At 47.7% G+C, this 23,027-nt stretch overlaps 1 protein-coding gene across 1 annotated transcript in view; it reads right to left on the bottom strand.

The window, feature by feature from the left end:
* nectin1a (nectin cell adhesion molecule 1a) overlaps positions 1-23,027 on the bottom strand; it is a 40,190-nt gene that overhangs the window by 5,679 nt on the left and 11,484 nt on the right. Inside the window, exon 2 of the mRNA XM_054730509.2 lies at positions 4,452-4,564. Coding sequence (XP_054586484.1) covers positions 4,452-4,564 — 113 coding nt within the window. The remainder of the gene's footprint in view (positions 1-4,451; positions 4,565-23,027) is intronic.

Here is a 23,027-nt window from a genome sequence, read left to right as displayed (position 1 = left end):
TTTTTGAAGATTTGTTTTGTGTGTATGCAGAACCTGATCATTTAACTTAAGCATGTTTAATTAATGTTATAATAAGTATTGATTAATTGAGTAATAAATAGCTCAAATAGCCTTCATCTTTATCGTCAGACACAAAAACTTGATTTATAAAAAGAAGAGAAAAACCTCTCCCTGGGCTGCCACCTTACTGTGGTGGAGGGGTTTGAGTGTCTCAATGATCCTAGGAGCTAAGTTGTCTGAGGCTTTCTGCCTCTGGTAGGGTCACCCATGGCAAACAGGTCCTAGGTGAGGGATCAGACAAAGAGCAGCCCGAAGACCTCTTATGATGAATTATATAAATGGAAACCGTGTTCCCTCGCCTGGACGTGGGTCACCGGGGCCCCCCTCTGGAGCCAGGCCTGGAGGTGGTGCACGTTGGTGAGCGCCTGGTGGCCGGGCTTTCACCCATGGAGCCCGGCCGGGCACAGCCCGAAGAGGAAATGTGGGTCCCCCTTCCCATGGGCTCACCACTCGTGGGAGGGGCCAAAGGGGTCGGGTGCAGTGTGTAATGGGGGGTAGTCGAGGGCGGGGACCTTGGCGGTCTGATCCTCGGCTACAGAAGCTGGCTCTTGGCACATGGAATGTCACCTCTCTGGTGGGAAAGGAGCCTGAGTTGGTGTGTGAGGTTGAGAGGTTCCGACTAGAAATAGTCAGACTCACCTCAATACATGGCTCTGGCTCTGGAACCAGTCTCCTTGAGAGGGGTTGGACATTCTACCACTCTGGAGTTGCTCCCACTGAGAGGCGCCGAGCAGGGGTGGGCATACTAGTTGCCCCCCATCTTGGTGCCTGTACGTTGGGGTTTACCCCAGTGAATGAGAGGGTAGCCTCCCTCTGCTTATGTGTGGGGGGACGGGTTCTGACTGTGGTCTGTGCTTATGCACCAAACTACAGTTCAGACTACCCACCCTTTTTGGAGACCTTGGGGGTGGGGAGCACTCCTTCCGGTGACTCCCTCATTCTGCTGGGGGACTTTAAAGCTCACGTGGGCAACGACAGTGAGACCTGGAGAGGTGTGGTTGGGAGGAACGCCCCCCCTGATCTGAATTTGAGTGGTGTTTTGTTATTGGACTTCTGTGCCAGTTTCAGACATAAAGGTGTCCACATGTGTTCTTGGCACCAGGACACCTTAGGCCGCAGCTCGATGATCGACTTTGTTGTTGTTTCATCTGACCTGCGGCCGCATGTCTTGGGCACTCGGCTGAAGAGAGGGGCAGAGCTGTCAACTGGCCTTTACCTGGTGGTGAGTTGGCTCAGATGGTGGGGGAGGATGCCGGTCAGAACAGGCAGGCCCATACGTATCGCAAGGGTCTGCTGGGAACATCTGGCAGTCTCCTGTCAGAAGAAGCTTCAATTCCCACCTCCGACAGAACTTCCAAAATGTTCCGGGAGAGGCGGGGGACATTGAGTCTGAATGGACCCTGTTCCATGCCTGCATTGTTGAGGCGGCCGTCTGGAGCTGTGGTCGCAGTATCGTCGGTGCCTATCGTGATGGCAACCCCCGAACCCGCTGGTGGACACCGGCCATTAGAGATGCTGTCAAGCTGAAGAAATAGTCCTATCAGGTCTTTTTGGCCTGTGGGACTCCAGAGGCAGCTGACGGGTACTGGCAGTCCAAGCGTAACGCGGCTCGGGTGGTCGCCAAGGCAAAAACCTGGGCATGGGAGGAATTCAGTGAGGCCATGGAGCAAGACTTCCATACGGCTTCGAGGAGATTCTGGTCCACCATCCGGCACCTCAGGGGGGAAAGCAGTACGCTACCAACACTATCTATAGTGGGGATGGTGTGCTGTTGACCTCTACTCAGGATGTTGTGGATCAGTGGGCAGAATACTTCAAAGACCTCCTCAATCCCACCGACACCTCTTCCAGTGAGGAAGCAGAGTCTGGGGACTTTGGGTTGGCCTCTCAAATCTCTGGTGCTGAGGTCACTGAGGTGGTTAAGGCTCTAAGGGTGGATGAGATCCGCCCGGAGTTCCTTAATGCTCTGGATGTTGTGGGGCTGATGCGGCTCTGCAATATCGCATGGACATCGGGGGCAGTCCCACTGGACTGGCAGATCGGGGTGGTGGTCCCCTAAAAAGGGGGACCGCAGGGTGTGTTCCAACTACAGGGGGATCACACTCCTGAGCCTTCCTGGTAAGGTCTATTCAGGGGCTCTGGAGAGGAGGGTCCATCGGATTGTTGAACCTAAGATTCAGGAGGAGCAATGTGGTTTTCGTCCTTGCTATGGAAGACTGGACCAGCTCTATACCCTTAGGGGGATTCTGGAGGGTGTGTGGGAATTTGCCCAACCAGTCTACATGTGTTTTGTGGATTTGGAGAAGGCGTTTGACCGCGTCCCTGGGGGGAGCCTGTGGGGGGTACTCCGGGAGTATGGGGTACCAGGCCCTGTGATACGGGCTGTTAGGTCCCTGTATGACCGGTGTCAGAGCTTGGTCCGCATTGCCGGCAGTAAGACGGGCTCATTCCCAGTGAGAGTTGGACTCCGCCAAGGCTGCCCTTTGTCACCGATTCTGTTCATAACCTTTATGCACAGGATTTCTAGGTGCAGCCAAGGTGTGGAGGGCATCCGTTTTGGTGGCCTGAGGATCAGGTCTCTGCTTCTGGCAGACGATGTGGTCCTGTTGGCTTAATCAGAAAGTGATTTTCAGCTTTTGCTGGAGCGGTTTGCAGCCGAGTGTGAAGCAGCTGGGATGAGAATCAGCTCCTCTAAATCTGAGACCATGGTCTTGATTTGGAAAAGGGTAGAATGTGTTCTTCGTCTGACTGCTGCATTCTTGAAGGTGACACGGTCCTTGTAAAGCGGGGCCACAGACAAACCCAGAGACGGAGTATAAGTATCTCGAGGTCTTGTTCACGAGTGAGGGAAAACTGGAGCATGAGATCGATCGGCGGATAGGTGCTGCATCTGCAGTGATGTTGTACCGGTCTGTCGTGGTGAAGTTAGAGCGGAGTCAGAAGGTGAAGCTCTCGATTTACCGGTCGATCTACGTTCCTACCCTCACCTATGGTCATGAGCTTTAGGTAGTGACAGAAAGAACGAGATTGCGGATACAAGCGGCCGAAATGAGTTTTCTCCGAAGAGTGCCTGGGCTTTCCCTTAGAGATAGGGTGAGAAGCTCAGTCATTCGGGAGGTGCTCGGAGTAGACCCGCTGCTCCTCCACATCGAGAGGAGCGAGTTGAGGTGGCTCAGGCATCTGGTCAGGATGCCTCCCTGGTGAGGATTTCCGGGCACGTCCAACCAGGAGGAGACCTAAAGGTAGGCCCAGGACACGGTGGAGGGACTATATCTCTCACCTGGCCAGGGAACACCTTGGGATTCCCCCGGAGGAGCTGGCCCAAGTGGCTGGGGAGAGGGAAGTCTGGGCCTCTCGACTTGGGCTACTGCCCCCACGACCCAACTCCGGATAAGCGGATGAAAATGGATGGAGGGATGGATATAAAAAAAAGAGGGGGAGGGAAGCTGCAATTATAAACACTTTAAAGAGCTCTAGAAAGTAGCAGTAGCTCAACAGTATGAGGGGGTTGCCCAGTAATCAGAAGGTTGCAGGTTTGATCCCGGCTCCAGACAGCGAATTCTGCTGTTGTGTCCTTGGGCAAGACACTTAATTAACTCACCTTGCCTGTAGATGGTGGTCAGAGGGACCGGTGGCACCACTGTACAGCAGCCTCACCTCAGGGCGGCTGTGGCTACTGGCTACATCATAGCTCATCCCCACCAGTGTGTGAATTGATGAATGATTAATTTAGTGTAAAGCGCTTTGGAGTCCTCTGACTCTGAAAGGTGCTACACAGGAGCGGGTCATTTATCATTCATTTAAAGAACTTTTATTGAATAAAATTGATTTAAATGACAAATTCTAGATCTGGCATAAAATGATGGAGAGTTTTGTTTTATAAAATTCATATAACAAAGTAAAACATTCAGTTGTTGTTTTACTTCCTTGTTTCATCAGAACAGAGACAAAAAGCAGTTTTCAAAACTTGCTGTGTAACAATATTATTAAGTATTCGTGCTTTTGCTCTCTATGAATCACTAGGGACAGGTGTGTGTGTGTGTGTGTGTGTGTGTGTGTGTGTGTGTGTGTGTGTGTGTGTGTGTGTGTGTGTGTGTGTTTGTGTGTGAGGGGCAATCAGGTACCTGTTAGTTGTACAAATACAAAGATTATTCCACATGATTACAATCTGAATTTAAGATGCAAAAAGTCACAATACTGACAGCTCCTGCTTCTGCTGCCTAACCAAAAGGTGCCTGCTGCTTTTCCTGAGAAGCCGGAGCTTTTAAAAGTATTAAATACTTTTTTATAATTCTGAAAAACATCTCAGCATTTCATATCCATTAAAGTTGCAAAGTGACTTTAGAGTTGCAGAGGGGAGAGAAGTGTATTGACATAGCGCCGATGATTACCTGGGAGATTTTAACAGGCGGGTTGCTGTTGATGAAACGACAGCGGAGATCCACTTTTGATCCAACATATCCTGATTTCCCATCATCCATCTCCACTCTTTGTCCACTTGTTTCTGTAAGAGAAACACACATCACACTGGCATGAAGCATCTGAGAGCATGTGAGGGCCACACAGAAGAAGAAAAAAACATACTCGGGCGATGTTTTTATAAGAGATAATCCATCTTGTGCTCCTGAGTCTGTAAAAATCAAAGCAAATAAATAAATAAAAGAGTCACTGGTTCAACCCTGTGACTAGTTTTTCCAGATGTAATGCTTTCTCTGGCTTGTTCCTCAATACTGGGAAATTCTTACTTCCGATTAGGAAAAATAAACTGCAACTCCCCCATACTCCGAGACTGTTTTTTATTCTGATTTCAAGGTTTTTCAGCTACTCGTAACAACAGCAGTAGCTGTAGTGGAAACGTGTTAATTTCACGACACAAACTTTTAAGGATCAAGGGGAACCCGAGGCACCCAGACCTGAAACCAACCACAAAGTGACCAAAATGGCAGTTCTCCCCTCATTCACTTGGTTCTGGCTCCAAAACTGAGGAAATACTCATTGAATCCCATGTTAAAAATGTCAACATCACAACAGGTGTAGCGTTGAGGATTGGCTACAAAAGTATTAAATGATCAATAAGATATATATATATATATATATATATATATATATATATATGTATGTATGTATGTATGTATATACACACACACCCACACATACATACTTTCTTTTAGATGCTATGGGGAAAATTAACGCCATTGTGGCGTGATGACATCATAAATATGCTAATTAGAAAACTAAACAATTACCACAGGTATCAAATTACACTTTCTACTTAGTTTAAATAGTGTTTTTATTATTCTAGTAGTTGGTAACCACTGTCCTGTTAGTATTCCAGTTTAACTCCATGTAATAAAATGAAACATCTAAATGATGCAGAACAGAGCATCCCAGAGATAGCCTGGCCTGCCAGACTCCTCCTCTGCTTAGATCTGCACAGAGAAAGGGTCTGAGAACTCTCCTAATCAAATAACCCCACCCCCTGAGAAGTCTAACTGAGCCAATCTGCGCTGAGTAGCGCACGTCACACACCATAACATAGAGTTTGTCATAAACATGGCGACTGAAGCGGAGTTCGCTGCGGCTCTTTCCTCTGTTCTAAATGATTTGGACACATCTTTAAACCCACAACAAGTAGAAGCGCTAAAAGCCTTTCTTCTAAAGAAAGACATTTGCGCCATCGCCAGACTCGATTTTTGACTACAGCTAAAACACCGCTCTGCTAATGTGTCTCCAGCAGGGGATGTTCCCCCTGGCCCAAGCACCTCAGCATAAGCATGTCTCTTCGGGTGCTATCCTATAATTGTCGTGGCCTGCGTCTGGGCCATGATGCAGGGGATAGAGCTCGACGTATTGTTGTGGACAGCTTGCTTGAAGAATGTGAAATATTGTGTTTGCAAGAGACTTTTTTACCTAAGCAAGATCTGGACAAACTTAACTGCCTTAACTCTAAATTTTTCGGAGTGGGGGAATCAACTACTGATCTCAGCACAGCTATAGTCAGGGGTAGAATATCAGGAGGAGTGGCTGTGCTTTGGAACAAAAGAATTGATGCTGTAATTAAGCCACTTAGACTGGATGTAGATTGGTGTATTGGCATACAATATATCCAGAATAACATTAGTTTTGTTATCCTTAATATTTATACTCCATACGAAATTGCTGGAAATGAAGGGGAATATATTAGTAGGTTGGCTTTTATTAATGCATTTATTCAAAGTCACAGTACTTATAGTATATATGTTGTGGGCGACTTTAATGCTGATCTTTCAGATAAAAAATCTCAATTTGCTAAACACTTAATACAGTTGTGTGAAGACAATGATCTTGTTCTATCTAGCAAAGTGCTGTTGCCAAAAGACAGTTACACATATATTAGTGAGAGTTGGCATACTACATCATGGCTGGATCATTGTATTAGTACAGCTGATGGTCATGCAGCTTTGGATAGCATGTCTATAAAATATGGGGTAACTGTGTCAGACCATATACCTCTTGCTTTCTCTATAAATGTGGAACAACTGCCTAGTACAATGGGAGTTAATTATGTCAATAATTATGATAATATAAAATTAGAATGGGCAGCATTAAGTGACAAAGACATATCGGGTTATAGTTATAATACAGATCAATACCTGAACAATATCTCTGTGGCTAAAGAGGCTATCCTGTGTGAAGATGTCAACTGTAAGATTCTTAAACACAAAAGTGATCTATGCTCTATGTATGAGGATATAGTGGACGCTTTGTATGAAAGTGGTAGACCTTTTCATGTCAAAGGTAAGAATAAGCAGAAACCTCATATCAGGCCTGGCTGGAAAGAACATGTTGCCATGTATCAGGATGAAGCGCGGGTAGCTTTTAAATGTTGGGATATGGTTGGGAGACCTAGGCAGGGTGTGGAATTTGAACAGAAAAAACGTGCAAATGCCAGATATAAGTATGCTGTTCGTTTTATATCAAAAAATGAGCAGATCATGAGGGCAGATTCAATGGCCAGGAAATTTATGAGTCATGATGTCAAAGGTTTTTGGAAAGATGTGAAAACAGTTAATAATTGCAAATCATCTCTACCAGGTGCTGTTGAAGGTGTTTCTGGGGAAGATAATATTGCAGCATTATGGAGACATCATTATTATGCATTGTTTAATTGTTTGAAAGGTGACCAGCATGAGGATGGCTCTGTAATTAATGATGAATCTATATGTGTAACGACCCATGAGGTGCATGATGCTATTCACAAACTAGCTGATAATAAGGCTTCTGGTCTGGATCACATTAGTGCAGAACATTTGAAATATGCTAGTCAAAGACTAGCTCCCCTTTTAGCTCTATGTTTTACAGGGTTCATGATTCATGGCATACTACCAGACTCAATGATGGCAATTCTGCTTGTTCCAGTCATTAAGAACAAATCTGGGAAGGTGACCAGTATGGATAATTATAGGCCGATTGCACTAGCCAGTGTTTTATCTAAAGTTCTTGAAAGAATCATATTTGATAGAGTCACTGTGTACCTCAGTTCCTTGGATAATCAGTTTGGCTTTAAGCCAAAACATGGTACTGACATGTGTATATACGCACTTAAAGAAATGGTCAATTGGTACAGAAATTGAAATTCTTCTGTCCTTATGTGTTTTATTGATGCTTCTAAGGCTTTTGATCGTGTAAACCACAGAAAACTTTTTATTAAGTTAAAGCTACGGGGGGTCCCTGGGTTTATTGTGAGAATCCTGTCTTACTGGTATGCTCATCAGAAGATACAGGTTAAATGGGGTGCCAGCATCTCTGCACCATTTGGCGTTAGTAATGGTGTTAGGCAGGGTGGAATTCTGTCTCCTATCTTATTTAATCTGTATGTTGACGATCTGTCTGTGCAGCTCAGAGCCTGTAACACAGGATGTTTGATGGGTACAACTTTGATCAACCATCTGATGTATGCTGATGATCTAGTGGTCTTTAGTCCAAGTAGTGCTGGTTTACAGCAGCTCCTAAATATCTGCTCTGAATATGGTGTGCAGTACGATATTCAGTATAATGCTGTTAAAAGTGCTATCTTGATATGTAGAACCAAGCAGGATAAAAAGCTAAACTTTCCTGTGTTCAAACTGTCTAATAGTGATCTTAATGTGTGTGAGAAGGTGAAATACCTTGGCCACTTTATAACTGATCAAATGCGTGATGATGCTGACATCCACAGACAGTGCTGTAAGCTGTATGCACAAGCTAACACTATAGCTCGTAAGTTTGGTTTTTGTTCACCTCCAGTTAAGGTGGCTTTATTTAAAGCATATTGTACTCCGCTCTACACAGCCCAACTGTGGTCATCCTACAATCAAAGCAGCATGAACAAGCTGCAAGTTGTCAGGACTCAGGTATCTCCCGGCTGACCTTCGGACCACAACTCCCGACATGCTCCTCGTGGGGAGCTCCCGGCGTGCTCCTCGCGGGGATTCCCTCCACGTCACAGCCAAGCAAGGCTATATATGGAAGACGCCGTGACCGGCTTCTCATCTCAGTCATCGTTTCTTCCTCACGGAGATACGACCAGAGAACTAATAAAACTATTAAACGTCTCACCTTGTTCGTCTCCTTCATCCAGTCTGATCAGCCTGACAGGATGACTGAGAACCCAATAGATTCGACGGAGATCGATCGTCTCCGCCACGAGAACGTGCAGCTGCGTTCCATGGTAGATCAGCTCAACACCAAGGTGAACTCCTTGTCCGACCACACCCTGCGTCTATCCACGGCTCTCACGGCTCTCCAACAACAGGCAAACGATCAGCAGCAACAGATCGCTGCGCTCCAGCAGCCAACCCGCTCTGCTCCTAGGGAGGAGCCCCACTTCAGCCTGCCGGAGAGGTGGAACGGAGAGACGGGGAGCCCTGATGGTCTGCTCGCCACGCTGGACATGCAGTTCGAGTGCCAACCTGGACGCTACCCATCTGCGCGCTCCCGAGTGGCGCATCTCACCTCCCTGCTCTCCGGACGCGCCGCGGAGTGGGCTGCTGCGCTTTACAATTCCAAATCCCCTGCCTGCAACGACTATGCTGCGTTTGTGTCCGCTCTCCGGAAGACCTTTGTTCCCCCCAGCAGCGAAGTGGGAGCAGAGACACGCCTTCTCAAACTCCGCCAGCGAGAGGGCTCGGTGTGTGCTTATGCGTCGGAGTTTCGCACCATCTCCGCCAAGCTGCAGTGGAATGACTCCGCTCTGCGGGCCGCCTTCCTGGAGGGGCTGGCACCCTACATCCGTGATGAGTTGGCGGGAAGGGAGCTGCCTCAGACCCTGGATGAGGTGGTTGATCTGGCGCTGCGCATCGACCAGCGGGTTCTGGTTCGACCCAAGTTATCCACACGTCCACCCAGGACGCCGGTGCCTCGCCCTCGTTCACCCACGCCAGCTCCTGTACCCATGCTGGCGGAGGAGCCCATGAAGCTCGGCCACCTTCCCCCCGAGGAGAGACAACGACGGTGGCGCGAGGGCCTCTGTGCCTACTGTGGCTCTCCCGACCACCGACGCCTGGATTGCCCGCTACGATCGGGAAACGGGGGGCCCCACTGAGTATTGGGGTTGCTCAGTCTGGGTCTTCTTCTACCCCTGTCGCTACTAACCGTCTCCTTATTCCTGTCACCCTCCTCCATGGTGAGGCCTCACTCCACGTAAACGCATTGGTGGACTCGGGGGCCGCGGACAATTTCATGGACCTAGATCTGGCAAAACGCCTACGGATCCCCCTACAACCCCTGGAGAGAGTTATACCAGTGACCTCGGTGGACGGTAGGCCTCTCCAACCCTACCCAGTCCGAGACCGAACCCAGTCACTCCGTATGATCACCCAAGGCCACCAGGAGACCCTCCATTTCCTGGTCATTTCTGCTCCCTCTTCTCCTCTAATCCTGGGGTTCCCCTGGCTCCGTCTCCACGACCCTCATATTTCCTGGTCCCAGAACCGCCTGCTGGGCTGGGGGACCTCGTGCCAGACCCACCTCGTTCCTCCTCCATCCTCGGCGGGTCTTCCGGACGGGGGCCCCGGCTCCACACCGCCCCACCTGCCGCTGCCCTATCGGGACCTGGCCGCGGTGTTCGACAAGCGGCGCGGCACCTCCCTGCCACCTCACCGGCCATATGATATGGAGATCAAGCTGCTACCCGGAACCAGTCCTCCCCGCGGGCGCCTTTTCTCTCTCGCGCCTCCCGAGACCAAAGAGATGGAAGAATACATTGCCCAGGCCCTCCAGCAGGGGTTCATCCGACCCTCCTCCTCTCCGGGTGCCGCTGGCTTCTTCTTCGTGAAGAAAAAGGAAGGCGATCTTCGCCCCTGCATAGACTATCGGGGTCTGAACAAGATCACGGTCAAGGACCGCCATCCTCTGCCGCTCCTCACTACCGCTCTGGATGCCATCTCCCAGGCACGGATCTTTACGAAACTGGATCTCCGGAGCGCCTACAATCTGGTCCGTATAAAGGCCGGGGATGAGTGGAAGACCGCGTTCATAACACCCACCGGCCACTGGGAGTACCTGGTTATGCCCTTCGGACTATGCAATAGCCCTGCTGTCTTCCAACGTCTCATTAATGATGTCCTCCGCGACATGCTGGGACGGTGGGTGTTCGCCTATCTGGACGATATACTGATCTACTCCAAATCCGAGGCCGAACACATCCATCATGTTCGCGCCGTCCTGACCCGGCTCCTGGACCACAACCTGTACTGTAAACCCGAGAAATGCTCCTTCCATCAGCAGTCCATATCCTTCCTGGGCTACATGATCTCGGATGAAGGCATAACCATGGACCCTCAGAAAATCCAGGCGGTGAAGGACTGGCCCTTGCCAACCAGCCTGAAACAACTGCAGAGTTTTCTGGGTTTCTGCAACTTTTACGGCCGTTTCATAAAGAACTATAGCACCCTCGTAGCCCCTCTCACCTCTCTCACTCGACCAGGCTCCCCTGGCCAGCTGTTTCGTCTAACTCCCGACGCCATTCGGGCCTTCCGCCACCTGGTCACCCGCTTTACCTCAGCCCCGATCCTCCGCCATCCAGATCCTGCAGTTCCCTTTGTGGTCGAGGTCGACGCCTCTGACGTCGGCGCCGGCGCCATCCTGTCTCAAGGCGGGCCCGACGACAGGCTCCATCCCTGCGCCTACTTCTCCAGGAAGTTTTCCACCACCCAGCAGAAGTACGGTGTGGGCGACCGTGAGTTACTGGCCATAAAATGGGCATTGGAGGAATGGAGGCAGTGGCTTCTGGGCACCACTCGGCCTTTCACGATCTGGACTGACCATCAGAACCTGACCCACATTAAATCTGCCAAGCAGCTTAATCCTCGCCAGGCTCGCTGGGCCCTCTTCTTTGAACCCTACGACTTCCATCTCGCCTACCGCCCGGGAGCCAAGAACCAGAAGGCGGACGCCCTCTCCCGTCAATTCACCCACTCCACGCCCTCGTCCGAGCCAGCGCCAATCCTCCCGGAACACCGTTTCCTGGGCCAACTGAGGTGGCCGTTGGAGGAAGCTATCCAGAACGCCCTCCGGGACGACCCCGCGCCTCCAGAGACCCCCGCGGGTCGCCTCTATGTCCCCACGGCCTGTCGCAGCGAGGCGTTGTCCTGGGCCCACTCATCACGCCTGTCTGGCCACGCTGGTTTCTCCAGAACGCTTAAATTCCTCCAGCGAGCCCTCTGGTGGCCAGGCATGGCGAGGGATGTGAAAGAATACACCAGCGCCTGTGATGTCTGTGCCCGCTGCAAGAACCCCAACCAGGCCTCGGCTGGTGCCCTCCGACCTCTTCCGGTGCCCAGCCGCCCCTGGTCCCACGTGGGGCTGGACTTCGTCACGGGTCTCCCGCCGGTCAATAACCTCAACACTGTCATGACGGTTACGGACCGCTTTTCCAAGTCTGTCCATTTCATCGCCCTTCCGGGTCTCCCCTCAGCCCAACGCACAGCGGAACTGTTCCTGGAGAACGTGGTGCGCCTCCACGGGTTCCCAGTCGACGTGGTCTCGGATCGGGGGCCCCAGTTCACGGCCCGGTTTTGGAAAGCTTTCTGTCGGCTGATGGGAGCATCGGTCAGTCTATCTTCAGGCTACCACCCGCAGACCAATGGCCAGACGGAGCGGGCTAACCAACAGCTGGGTCGGTACCTTCGTTGTTTTGTCTCGGCTCAACCCTCGCAGTGGCCTAAATACCTCCTCTGGGCGGAGCTGTCCCACAATCTTCACACCTCATCTGCCACTCGGCTGTCCCCTTTCGAGGTCTGCTATGGCTTCCAGCCCCCGGTCTTTGCCCACCAAGAACCCGAGGTCGCCGTTCCGGCAGCGGAAGCCATGGTGAGACGCTGCAAGAACGCCTGGATCAAAGCACGAGCCTCCATAGCCAGAGCTAACACCAGCTATGCTCACCAGCATCTCCGTCGACACCGTCCTGGTCCCTCCTATACTCCTGGGGACAAGGTCTGGGTGTCCACGGCTGACCTTCGGGTCCGTGCCGGGTCCAAGAAACTCGCCCCTCGGTTCCTCGGCCCATACCCCATCCAAAAGGTCATCAACCCGGTCACGTACCGGTTGCGGCTGCCGGCTACTCTCCGCATCCATCCCACCTTCCATACCTCCCGGCTCAAGCCCTACGTGGAGTCCTCCCTTCTCCCGCCTCCGGCTCCGGCGCCGCCTCCTGCCCGCTTCCTCGACGGTGATCCTATCTATACCGTCCGGCGCATCCTGGACGCTCGCCGCAGGGGTCGGGGCTGGCAGTACCTGGTGGACTGGAAGGACTATGGCCCCGAGGAACGCTCCTGGGAGCCGGCTCGGTCCATCCTGGACCCTTCCCTGATCTCTGACTTCTGGGTCCGCCGGGGTCGCGCTGGGACTTCTGGAGCCGTCCCTGGACCGGGGGGTCCTGTCAGGACTCAGGTATCTCCCGGCTGACCTTCGGACCACAACTCCCGACATGCTCCTCGTGGGGAGCTCCCGGCGTGCTCCTCGCGGGGATTCCCTCCACGTCACAGCCAAGCAAGGCTATATATGGAAGACGCCGTGACCGGCTTCTCATCTCAGTCATCGTTTCTTCCTCACGGAGATACGACCAGAGAACTAATAAAACTATTAAACGTCTCACCTTGTTCGTCTCCTTCATCCAGTCTGATCAGCCTGACACAAGTTGCATACAACGATGCCTTAAGGATTATACTTAAAATACCCAGAGGGGGCAGTGCTAGTCAGATGTTTGTAACAGCAGGTGTTTGTACTTTTAAAGCTCTTTTAAGAAAACTCATATTCACTTTTATAGGCCGACTGGATAGCTCTGCCAACAGTATAATTTTAGCAATCACTGATCCTACTGTGAGCAGTTGTCGCTATTTCTCCAGTATAAGGAAATACTGGTTGAAGTGTTTGTGTGGTTAACCTTGTGTGGAACAGTTTATAGTAAAGCTTTTAATTACATTTAGATTTTTATTCAATTTTATGCTGTTATCTTTTTATTCTATTTATCTATTTTGTTTCATTGATCTGTTGTTTTATATGTATTTTATCTGGACCTAAGAGTCTGTCAATAAAGATTATCTACTACAACGTCGCAGACGTCACACACAGCAACACTCAGATTTCTCATAAACAACAAAGACAGCGGGGGAGTTTGCTGCGGCTCTTTCCTCTGTTCTAAATGACTCAAATGTCTTCAAAACCACAAGTAGAAGCGCTAAAAGCATTTCTTCTAAAAAAAAAAAAAAAGATGTTTGCGCCGTTGCCAGATGCCTTTTTTTTTACTACAGCTAGAAAACTACAGCGTCGTGCGGTACAGTCGTGATGTCCGTCTTTTATCTGATTGGTTACTTTTGAGCTGCCTAGTCCCGCCCCTGAAGTGCCTCTCTGCCTGTGAGTTACCAGACCAGTTCTCTGTGCAGAATTAAACAGAGGATGAGTCTGGCAGGCCAGGCTATTCCAGAGACAGGTTTTAAATTTTAAAAATACACTCAACAAAAAAATTAATGCAACACCTTTGTTTCTGCTCTAATTTTTCATGAGATGGACTTAAAGATCTAAAATTCATTCCAGATACACAATATTACCATTCCTCTCAAACATTGTTCACAAATCAGCCTAAATATGTGATAGTGAGCACTTTTGCTTTGCTGAGATAATCCATCCCACCTCAAAGGTGTGCCACATTAAGATGCTGATCCGACATCATGAGTAGTGCACAGGTGTACCTTATACTGCCTACAATAAAAGGCCACCCTGGAATGTGCAGGGAATGTGTTGAATGTAGTTCTGTTTTATAAAACAGAAATTAAAGACATTTATTTAGGACAATAAATGAAAAAAAAACATCCCACATTCTGCATGATTTACACATTAGTTGAAAACTACAAATGAATTAAACAAATTGAATCCTAGAAGCTGGTTCTGCATGATTAAAACAGAAGATTGTGTTGATTCTTGCTCAGCAGATGTTTTAGTAGGTAAAAATAAAGCACAGTGACTGTTATAAAGGTCAGGATGTCTGCTAGTCTAGCATAGCAGGCCGTGGTAGCATTAGCCAGACCAGTACTATCATATTATATTAACGCAGGGCTGCCAACTCTCACGCATTGTGCGTGAGACACATGCATTTGACCCTCTTCACACGCTCTGACGCCACACCTCCAACATCTCACGCTGAACCAAGGAACACATATCGACGTAACAGCGGCACTTCCTAAACGCACATCTCACACAGTGCGTAGGGCTCCCTAGTGGTGCTAAGATGGACACCAAGCAATCAGGTTTATGAAAAAATAACAGATTATATTAATTCTAGTATTAGCTACTGGACAACATGCACACACACAACACTGAGGTAATACCATACCATACCAACTTTATTTCTATAGCACAATTTAAGACACAGCATGAGAGCTGACCAAAGTGCTGAACAGACAGGATCAATTAAAACAAAAGTAAAAACAATAAGAAGATAAAACACAACAATAAAAGCTATAAAATCATAATACGATAACATGAATCACTATCTAAAAGCCAAGTCATAAAAGTAGGTTTTTAAACGAGATTTAAAAACAGGCAGAGAGGATGCCAGCCTAACTGAAATGGGCAGTGAGTTCCAGAGCATGGGGGCAGCATGGATAAGTGCACATTCACCTAGTGATTTGTAGGATATCCGGGGTGTGCAAAGCAGTAGACGGTCAGCTGACCTCAACATACGAGCAGGTACATAGGGAGTCAGCAGGTCAGACAGATAAGGAGGAGTTAGGTCATGTAGGGCTTTAAAAACAAACAGCAATATCTTGAAACGCACACGAAATGTGACAGGGAACTTTGAATGAATACGTATATAAGTCTCTAGACACCCATTTTTCTCAACAACAAAAAAAAACAGCTAAAAATATATTCAGCCTTGATTGTACACAGCAAGATTTATTATTTACAGTGATATAATTGGGGGGGGGGGGGGGCAAATTAATTAGTCAAAATAAAGTAGGGACCTCTGAATAAATATACATTTCATAAAGACTAAAAGACTGTTTGTTTAATGTCTTAAATGAGAAAAAATACTGCTAAGTAAAGTACTTGTGATTTTTAAACATAATTTTTTTTATTCAACTTTGAAACTTTTTTGGGCCCCTGACAGCTGTGGGCCCTTAGCATCTTACTAATCTTTCACCACTTTACGGTGCCCCTGCGTGCAGGGTTCGCATTACTGGGAGCCGGGCTTCCCTGGAAGCCCTCAACTCACACACCCAAGGGGAGCTCAAAAAAAGACCCTGGTTCTACTTATATTACATGATAAATGTGGGCTCTCTGGGGGTTCTTTTGAGCGGAGAAGACGCAGAGCGCTGATCGTTGTTGCGTCCTGCTCACGGCGACAGTAACGTTCTCTAAGTGTCGCCATGCACCCCAAACAAATTCAATTAACACACAACCGCTTACTGTATGTCAGCTCTTATCCTCTCGTGCTTTTTGTCTTTTGTGTCTGATGCGCTGCAGAGCGCATCACCTGTCTTGCGCTCCAGTACCACACCGGCATGGCCAGTACGCAGTACGCATTCTGCTATTTTTGTGGTAGGTTGATCCCTTTGATCTGCTAAGTTCAAAAGTAACTCAGGAAGTGAAAATATGGGAAGCCAGACAGCAATTTTTCTGTAGGAAGGAGAGAAGATGCAGGAAGAAGAGAGACAGACAGGACAGAAAAATAGCAAAATTAAAATCAAGAAAACAAAACAGTGTGTTTGAAAAGGAAAAGGCAGGTAGATTTATCCCACGACATGATCTTAACTTTATGAAGCAATATCTGAGCGTGTAATATTTCTATATTTGATACAATTCAGATCGCTTTCAAAGCTCAGTCCCACACCCAGAGCTGTTTCAAGGCATTTCGGGGACTGGGGCAAGAATAATAAATAACATAAATTATAAAGGAAACTTGAATCAAACAAAGTTCAGGTCCCTCTTTAAAATCAGATGAATGTGTAGAAATAACTAAATAAAATGTAGAGCACAAAAAGTCTCATTGAATACTTTAAAGCAGTGGTCCTAAATAGGCGGCCCACGGGCCATGTGCAGCTTGTGTGTTTCGCGTATAACAGCCAGCGCTCCCCACATTCTACTGCACACACACACACACACACACACACACACACACACACACACACACACACACACACACACACACACACACACACACACACGCACACGCACAATTTTCAAGCTCAAATCGTGTTGTACACACACAAACAACAGATCTACAAGTTTGTGCATTTTGAAACAGATTGACATTCATACTTTCAGCACTGTATCACAGTATATCACATTATCACATTATGCGTACAGGGTATTTATTGCAGGGTGCTAATGCCCCTTTTGCAGCCAAAGTGGTGGTTTCTGTGAAACATACAGTATCATGACTACTTATATTGAGATGTTTCAGTACAGTGGATGATGCAGTATGTACAGTAAAGTACTGTAAGAAAATGAAGCTAACCGATGCTAATCTGTGGTTGTATTTCTCTAGAACGACTAGAAGACCTTCTGGGGGAAGACGCCAAAGCCTGTCCACACAACAAGAACTAGTGAGGGCAAATGATGCCAAACCCTCCACCAGCCACGACAGAAAATACTTGCAGACAAGCAAGTGTTGAACAACATAAACCAGATGAACATCACCACCATCACCATGAAGCAGCTCTACAGGGCCCCATCTGAGAGGAACAGTGGCAAGGTCTAAGTACTTTGATGTCAAAATGTACAGGTAAGTGTAACTGTCCCTTACGTTTACAATACAACATGTACCATATCAGTACCACACGGATCCATTTGGAGAGCTACACAGGTCCCTTTGTGATGGGGTGGGGGTTCTGTATGTTTAGCACTGCAGTAAATATACCTTTAAGGGCTTCTGTATCATCATGCTAATCTAGGACCTTACAATAAATGATAAATGACCCGCACTTGTATAGCGCCTTTCAGAGTAAGGACTCCAAAGCGCTTTACACTACAGTGTATCATTCATCCATTCATACACACATTCACACAATAGGATGTAGCCACAGCTGCCCTGGGGTGCACTGACAGAGGCGAGGTTGCCGAGCACAGGCGCCACCGGTCCCTCCGACCACCACCAGGCAAGGTGGGTTAAATGTCTTGCCCAAGGCAGCAGAATTCTCTGTCCAGAGCTGGGATCGAACCTGCAACCTTCCAATTACTGGACAACCCACTCAACCAGTTGAGCTACTGCTGCCCCAATAGCCAACATACACTCACATGTCTTGATGCTCTTCATATAGTTGTGCAGAACAGACTAGCTAAGCCCAGGTTTGTGGTGGTAGTTTCCATCGGGCTGCTCTGGTCCAGGCCTGGTTCACCAACCACAAACAATTTGAAGTGGTATACTTTCCCCCTGACACTAGTCACATGGCCAAGATGGCGGTGGTGGGAACCGCCCTTTTGGCCTCAAACAAGCCCTTAAAGAGCAAGTAACACGAAAATTAAAGATTTTCGCTGATAACCTGTATAGATGAGTGTCTAATGGGGCTGTACACATGTGTAATCATTAATGTGGCACTTTAGTGCAACTTATTCTCCATCATCAGGTTAAAAACTCTGCTCCACATTTATGTGGAACCAGCTGTGGCTGATGGCTAAGCTGAAAAACGTGACATTGTCAGCAAATTACTAGGTGGCTGCACCGCACTGGTCTCCAGGTGAGGCAGCCGCACTTCCACCTGGCTCCGCCACTCACTTGCTGATTTGACACATTAGCGCTCTGAGCCACTTGCCTCCTTGAAAAAAATGTCCTCCTCCCCTTTTCATCTAATGATCGCGGTTAACTCCAATAATCCTAAGATTCTCTACAAAACGCTAAACTCTGTTCTGGTGTATCAGGAGCCTAGCTCCATGTCTCCTACAGCTGCTGGAAACTCTGAAGCTTTTCACAGATTCTTTGTAGATAAAGTATCAGGCATTAGAGCAGTCATTTCTGGTAACTCTGTTGACCCTGTTCCAGTTCCTCCATTACCACGCACCCTGAGCTCCCTCAATACTGTTTCATACTCCGAGCTGAATAAGCGAGGCAGAAGCCATCTGGCTCTCCACTTGATGTTCTGCCGCCTCATCTCTGGAAGGCTGCCTTTCTGTGCCTTGGCCCTTCACTTGGTCAGATTATCAATGGGAGCCTCAGCACAGGTGTGGTCCCAGCTGCTTTGAAAGCAGCAGTTATTCGGCCGACCCTGAAGAAACCTGGTGCTGATGTCTCTGTGATCGAAAATTACAGGCCTATCTCTACCCTGCCCTTTACATCTAAACTGCTTGAGAAAGTCGTTTATCAGCAGCTGGTCTCACATTTAGCTGACTCTGATCTGTTTGAGTTTTTCCAATCAGGGTTCAGGTCTGGCCATAGCACAGAGTCAGCTCTACTGAGGGTCCTAAATGACATCTATCTATCACTAGATCAGGGAACTTCTGTGGTGCTTCTGTTGTAAAGCCTGGTTTATGCTTCTCCGTCAGCTCCGCAAGGGACAGACACGCACGGATTGACGGAAGCGTTTTGCTCTTTTACTTCTCCGTCTCCTGGAGAGTGTTGCAAAGCAATTGCCCGGCAGGACAACAGAGGGCGTAGCGCTGTTCTGTGGTATCCTGTCATGTATCGGTCCAAGATAGTGTGTTTATATTGTGTTTTTTGTGTATATAAGAGACTTTTAACACGGACATATTTGTCTCTCATTCTCCCACCGCTTCATGCGCTCCCCACCTCTAAAACCCCGTTTCCCGTCATTTCCGTCCACAAATAAAATGCTTGCTGCGCATCTTTTCACTCCTCCAGTCACGGGAGAATTAAACATTCATATTTTAAGAGTTTTTTCGCGAGATATTCTTCAAGCTTCTCCGTGTCTGCCGCTAGTTATCCTCAGCTCTCTTTGGAATGGCGGCGCTGTAAACAACAGCGGCATCCTGACCAAACACAAGCTTGCGTAATCCGTCTCGTTCGACGGATGTTTAAAAAAGTGGGCTCGACTCCGTAAGTACTTGCGTGCCCTACGCAAGGACGGATAATGGCGTTGCGTGTCTCCGCACTGACGCAGATGGAGAAGCATAAATCAGGCTTTAGACCTGACAGCAGCCTTCGACACAGTTGACTATGCGATTCTACTCGATCGCTTGGAACGATGGGTTGGGATCAAAGGGTCTGCTCTGGATTGGTTTAGATCGTATCTCCACAACAGGACATTCTGTGTTAAACTGGGTGATGTTTTTTCTTCTTGGGAGGGGCTCCGCTGGGGGGTCCCGCAGGGGTCGATCCTTGGTCCTCTTTTGTTTGCCATTTATCTGCTACCTCTGGGGTCAATCTTTCGTAAACATGGCTTATCATTCCATCTCTATGCTGACGATTGCCAGATTTACTCTCCATTGTGTCAGGAGAAAGGTCACTCCATCCAGTCCTTTGTGTCCTGTATTAATGAGGTGAAGTCTTGGCTAATGGCCAACTATCTACATCTGAATGAGGGAAAGACAGAGCTCATTGTTTTTCACCCCAACAGCATGAATGTGGATTGTTATGTTGATCTTGGCCCTCTTTCTCCATACTCAAAACCAGTTGTTACCAGTGTAATGATCTGAAGTTGTATATTTATATACTGTAATTAGATAATGTAATGATCTGATTTTGTATATTTATACACTGTAATTATATCTAAGTAATTAATCAGAAGTGATTGTTTTTATCATCAGGGAGTTTACTTAAACACTCTGTATTGACTGAGAGACAAGAAAAGAGAGAGTTGGGATCGTTTAAGAATCTTTAATTTCTATAATTATAAATTCTTACAATCTGCCAGGACTATCTCAATGATGAATGCATATGGATTTGGATGTTTTGTGTTGGTGTGTGTGTGTGTTGTTCAGAATCTCTAGGCTGACGTAGCGAATCTGGTTGTTGTGACTAGGCTACCACGAGGCTTCAGAAGCTGATGACATGAGCCGCCATATTGCCGTGACCATGTACCGTATATGGAGTCTCCCGTGTAGATCAGGAAATGCCAGGTCCTAAGACGTCGGTTGTACTGGAGCTGGTGAAACAGCGGTCGCAGCACTACAAAGCCCGTCTGAGGATAGCTCCGGTAGTAGTCGGCAGGCGTCAGCAAGTTCACTCTTATTTTGAAGGAACGTCGTCTCGTTGATTCAAACGACGGAAATCTCCAGCTTGACAGTTCTCAGCTTAAAATAGGAAGTACAGCTGGCCAGCCTGTACTTCTCTTTTGCGGTGATGGATTGAGAGCTGGCTGAAAACAATGTTGAGAATATGATGTAACTCCTTTGGAGCTCGGATCGAACAGAGCTGATGTTAACGTGGAACTGAATATAAAATGGCGTTGCCTTCTTTTATATCTCCCAGTTGTTTATAAATCTTAGTAACCCGGATTGGACGACTTTCATAAAACAACCCAGATTCTGCCCTACCACAGACGAAAGTTCTGATTGGTTGAGAATAATGTGTCATGCGTTTCCATGGTAATGTATATCAGTCTGTCTGGTGCAGTCCTGTTTATTCATTAAACACATAACTCATGACATCTTTATTTCACAGATCATTCACCTGATTATTAATGATCAACATATGCTTTGATTAGCTTATCACAAATAAAGTACTTTGATTAATCAATGAAAAGCGCTCTTCTTCTCTTCTTCTGTCTCTTCTCCTGGAATGTAAACATACTGAACCAAGCGTCCGACCTTGGTGATGTTACTGTGTGAAGGGGCAGCTGTTAAGTGCAGACCATTATAAGCTTCATAACGCTACACCAGTTTAGGGGTGAAACTTGATGCAGGACTTAAATTTGATGCTCACATCAGTGTTTCCCCTAGGAATTTTTCCAGCTGTGGTGGAGGTGGTGTTGGGGGGGGGGTTATGACACTTCTCACCTTTATGTTAATATTGCTTTATTTGATGCACTCCACTTTGAACTGCACCAATCCAGCGACTGCTGCATTGTAATAACTAGTATTAAAGGTGAATACACCAATATTTGCACAATAATAATTTCTGTTTTAAACTCTCAGTGACACACTTTGCAGGGTGGATTTGGCATTTAATTTTTCTTGGCGTCTGGAAAGACATCTTCTTTTGCCCCCTTTATTTGACTTTCTGCCCCCTTTATTTGACTCTCTGCCCCCTTTATTTTGGTCCAAGATCATTACTGGGCTGGCCCTATTAAACACGTTCTACACCCCTGCTTAGTAGACTTAATGAAGTATTTTTAAGCCAGTATAAAAATGACTGAAACACAAATGTACATATTTGGCATTATTGACCAATATTTTTGATTTAATTTATTTGTTAAGAACATCAAGATGCATTACAGTGAACATTATAATAAGCTGGGCGGACACTGTGCGGCTTTTTCACTCATAACACAGCTTCAGCTCAAACTGTAGGACTTCAGCGCAGGGTAGATCTCACGAGTCATGTGCTCACTGTACGTCTGGTAGCAACACGTTGGACCTAAAATATGCTAAAAATAGCAGTTTTTACACAACACGTCAGACTTTTTTGTCTTGTTTTGCCTGTTGTCCTTCGGGAGAGCTGCAGGAGGACACACAGGGATTTATGAGGGTTGGATGAGGAAACGAAATAAAGAAAGTAAATCTGTGTTTTGTGATCAGTTTAATTTGACATGAACACGACAAACACGCTTTCTTGACAATCATTGTGAGTAAAAAAAACGTGTAGAAATAAAAACGAACAACGTGTGTTATTAGGGAAATAGCGGGTGAGCGGAGTTGATGCAGGATTGCGAATGCGCCGTGAGCGGTTCTGATACTTTTTTGGGTCGCAGCTGCTCGCTGCGCCGCTTCAACCCTCATGAGGAACGAGATAAATATCAAACACTCCAGAAGTCCGTGCAAGCTCACGATTGCTGATCGGTAGCTGGTCACGTGGTGTTAATCGTCTCTCGTAACCCCCTGTACACTACACGACGCTCAGCGCAAAACTCGCCCCGATCTTGTGGATTCTCGCACGAGTGGAAAATCTGCTCAAAAAAGTGAAAAAGTCGCACAGTGCACGCCCGGCTTACTGTCTGTGTGTGTGCGTTAATGCCTCGGCCGAGCTGACTGAGCTCCCGGCTGCAGTTTTGTGTGTAGGGAGGGGCGGGCGCTCTATCTGACTGGCCAATCACAGAGCTTGAAGACAGTCAGTTACCCAATGAGGATTTCATTCAGCACGATTACAGATATTTTCGAGTTTTACACTCGTTTCTTGCTCGTATTCGTCAAAAATGCTTTATCCGTACGCTCATAGCTGTAACCACCCTGCCGTGCCTCCTCCTCCTTGCTACCTGCCGGCTGTGATCACAAGCAACAACACAGTAGTTCCCGCTGCTTCTTCGGGAAACGGCGCAACAAAAAAAAAAACATCAATAAAACTTGGGATGTTGTAGGCGTGGCGGTGGGATTTCAGCCGTGGCGGGCCGCCACGGCTA

The sequence above is a fragment of the Nothobranchius furzeri genome, chromosome 10 (assembly GCF_043380555.1).
Source record: "Nothobranchius furzeri strain GRZ-AD chromosome 10, NfurGRZ-RIMD1, whole genome shotgun sequence".
Lineage (NCBI taxonomy): Eukaryota > Metazoa > Chordata > Actinopteri > Cyprinodontiformes > Nothobranchiidae > Nothobranchius > Nothobranchius furzeri.
The sequence above is the reverse complement of the archived record's forward strand: the minus strand, read 5'-3'. Positions and strand labels throughout refer to the sequence as shown.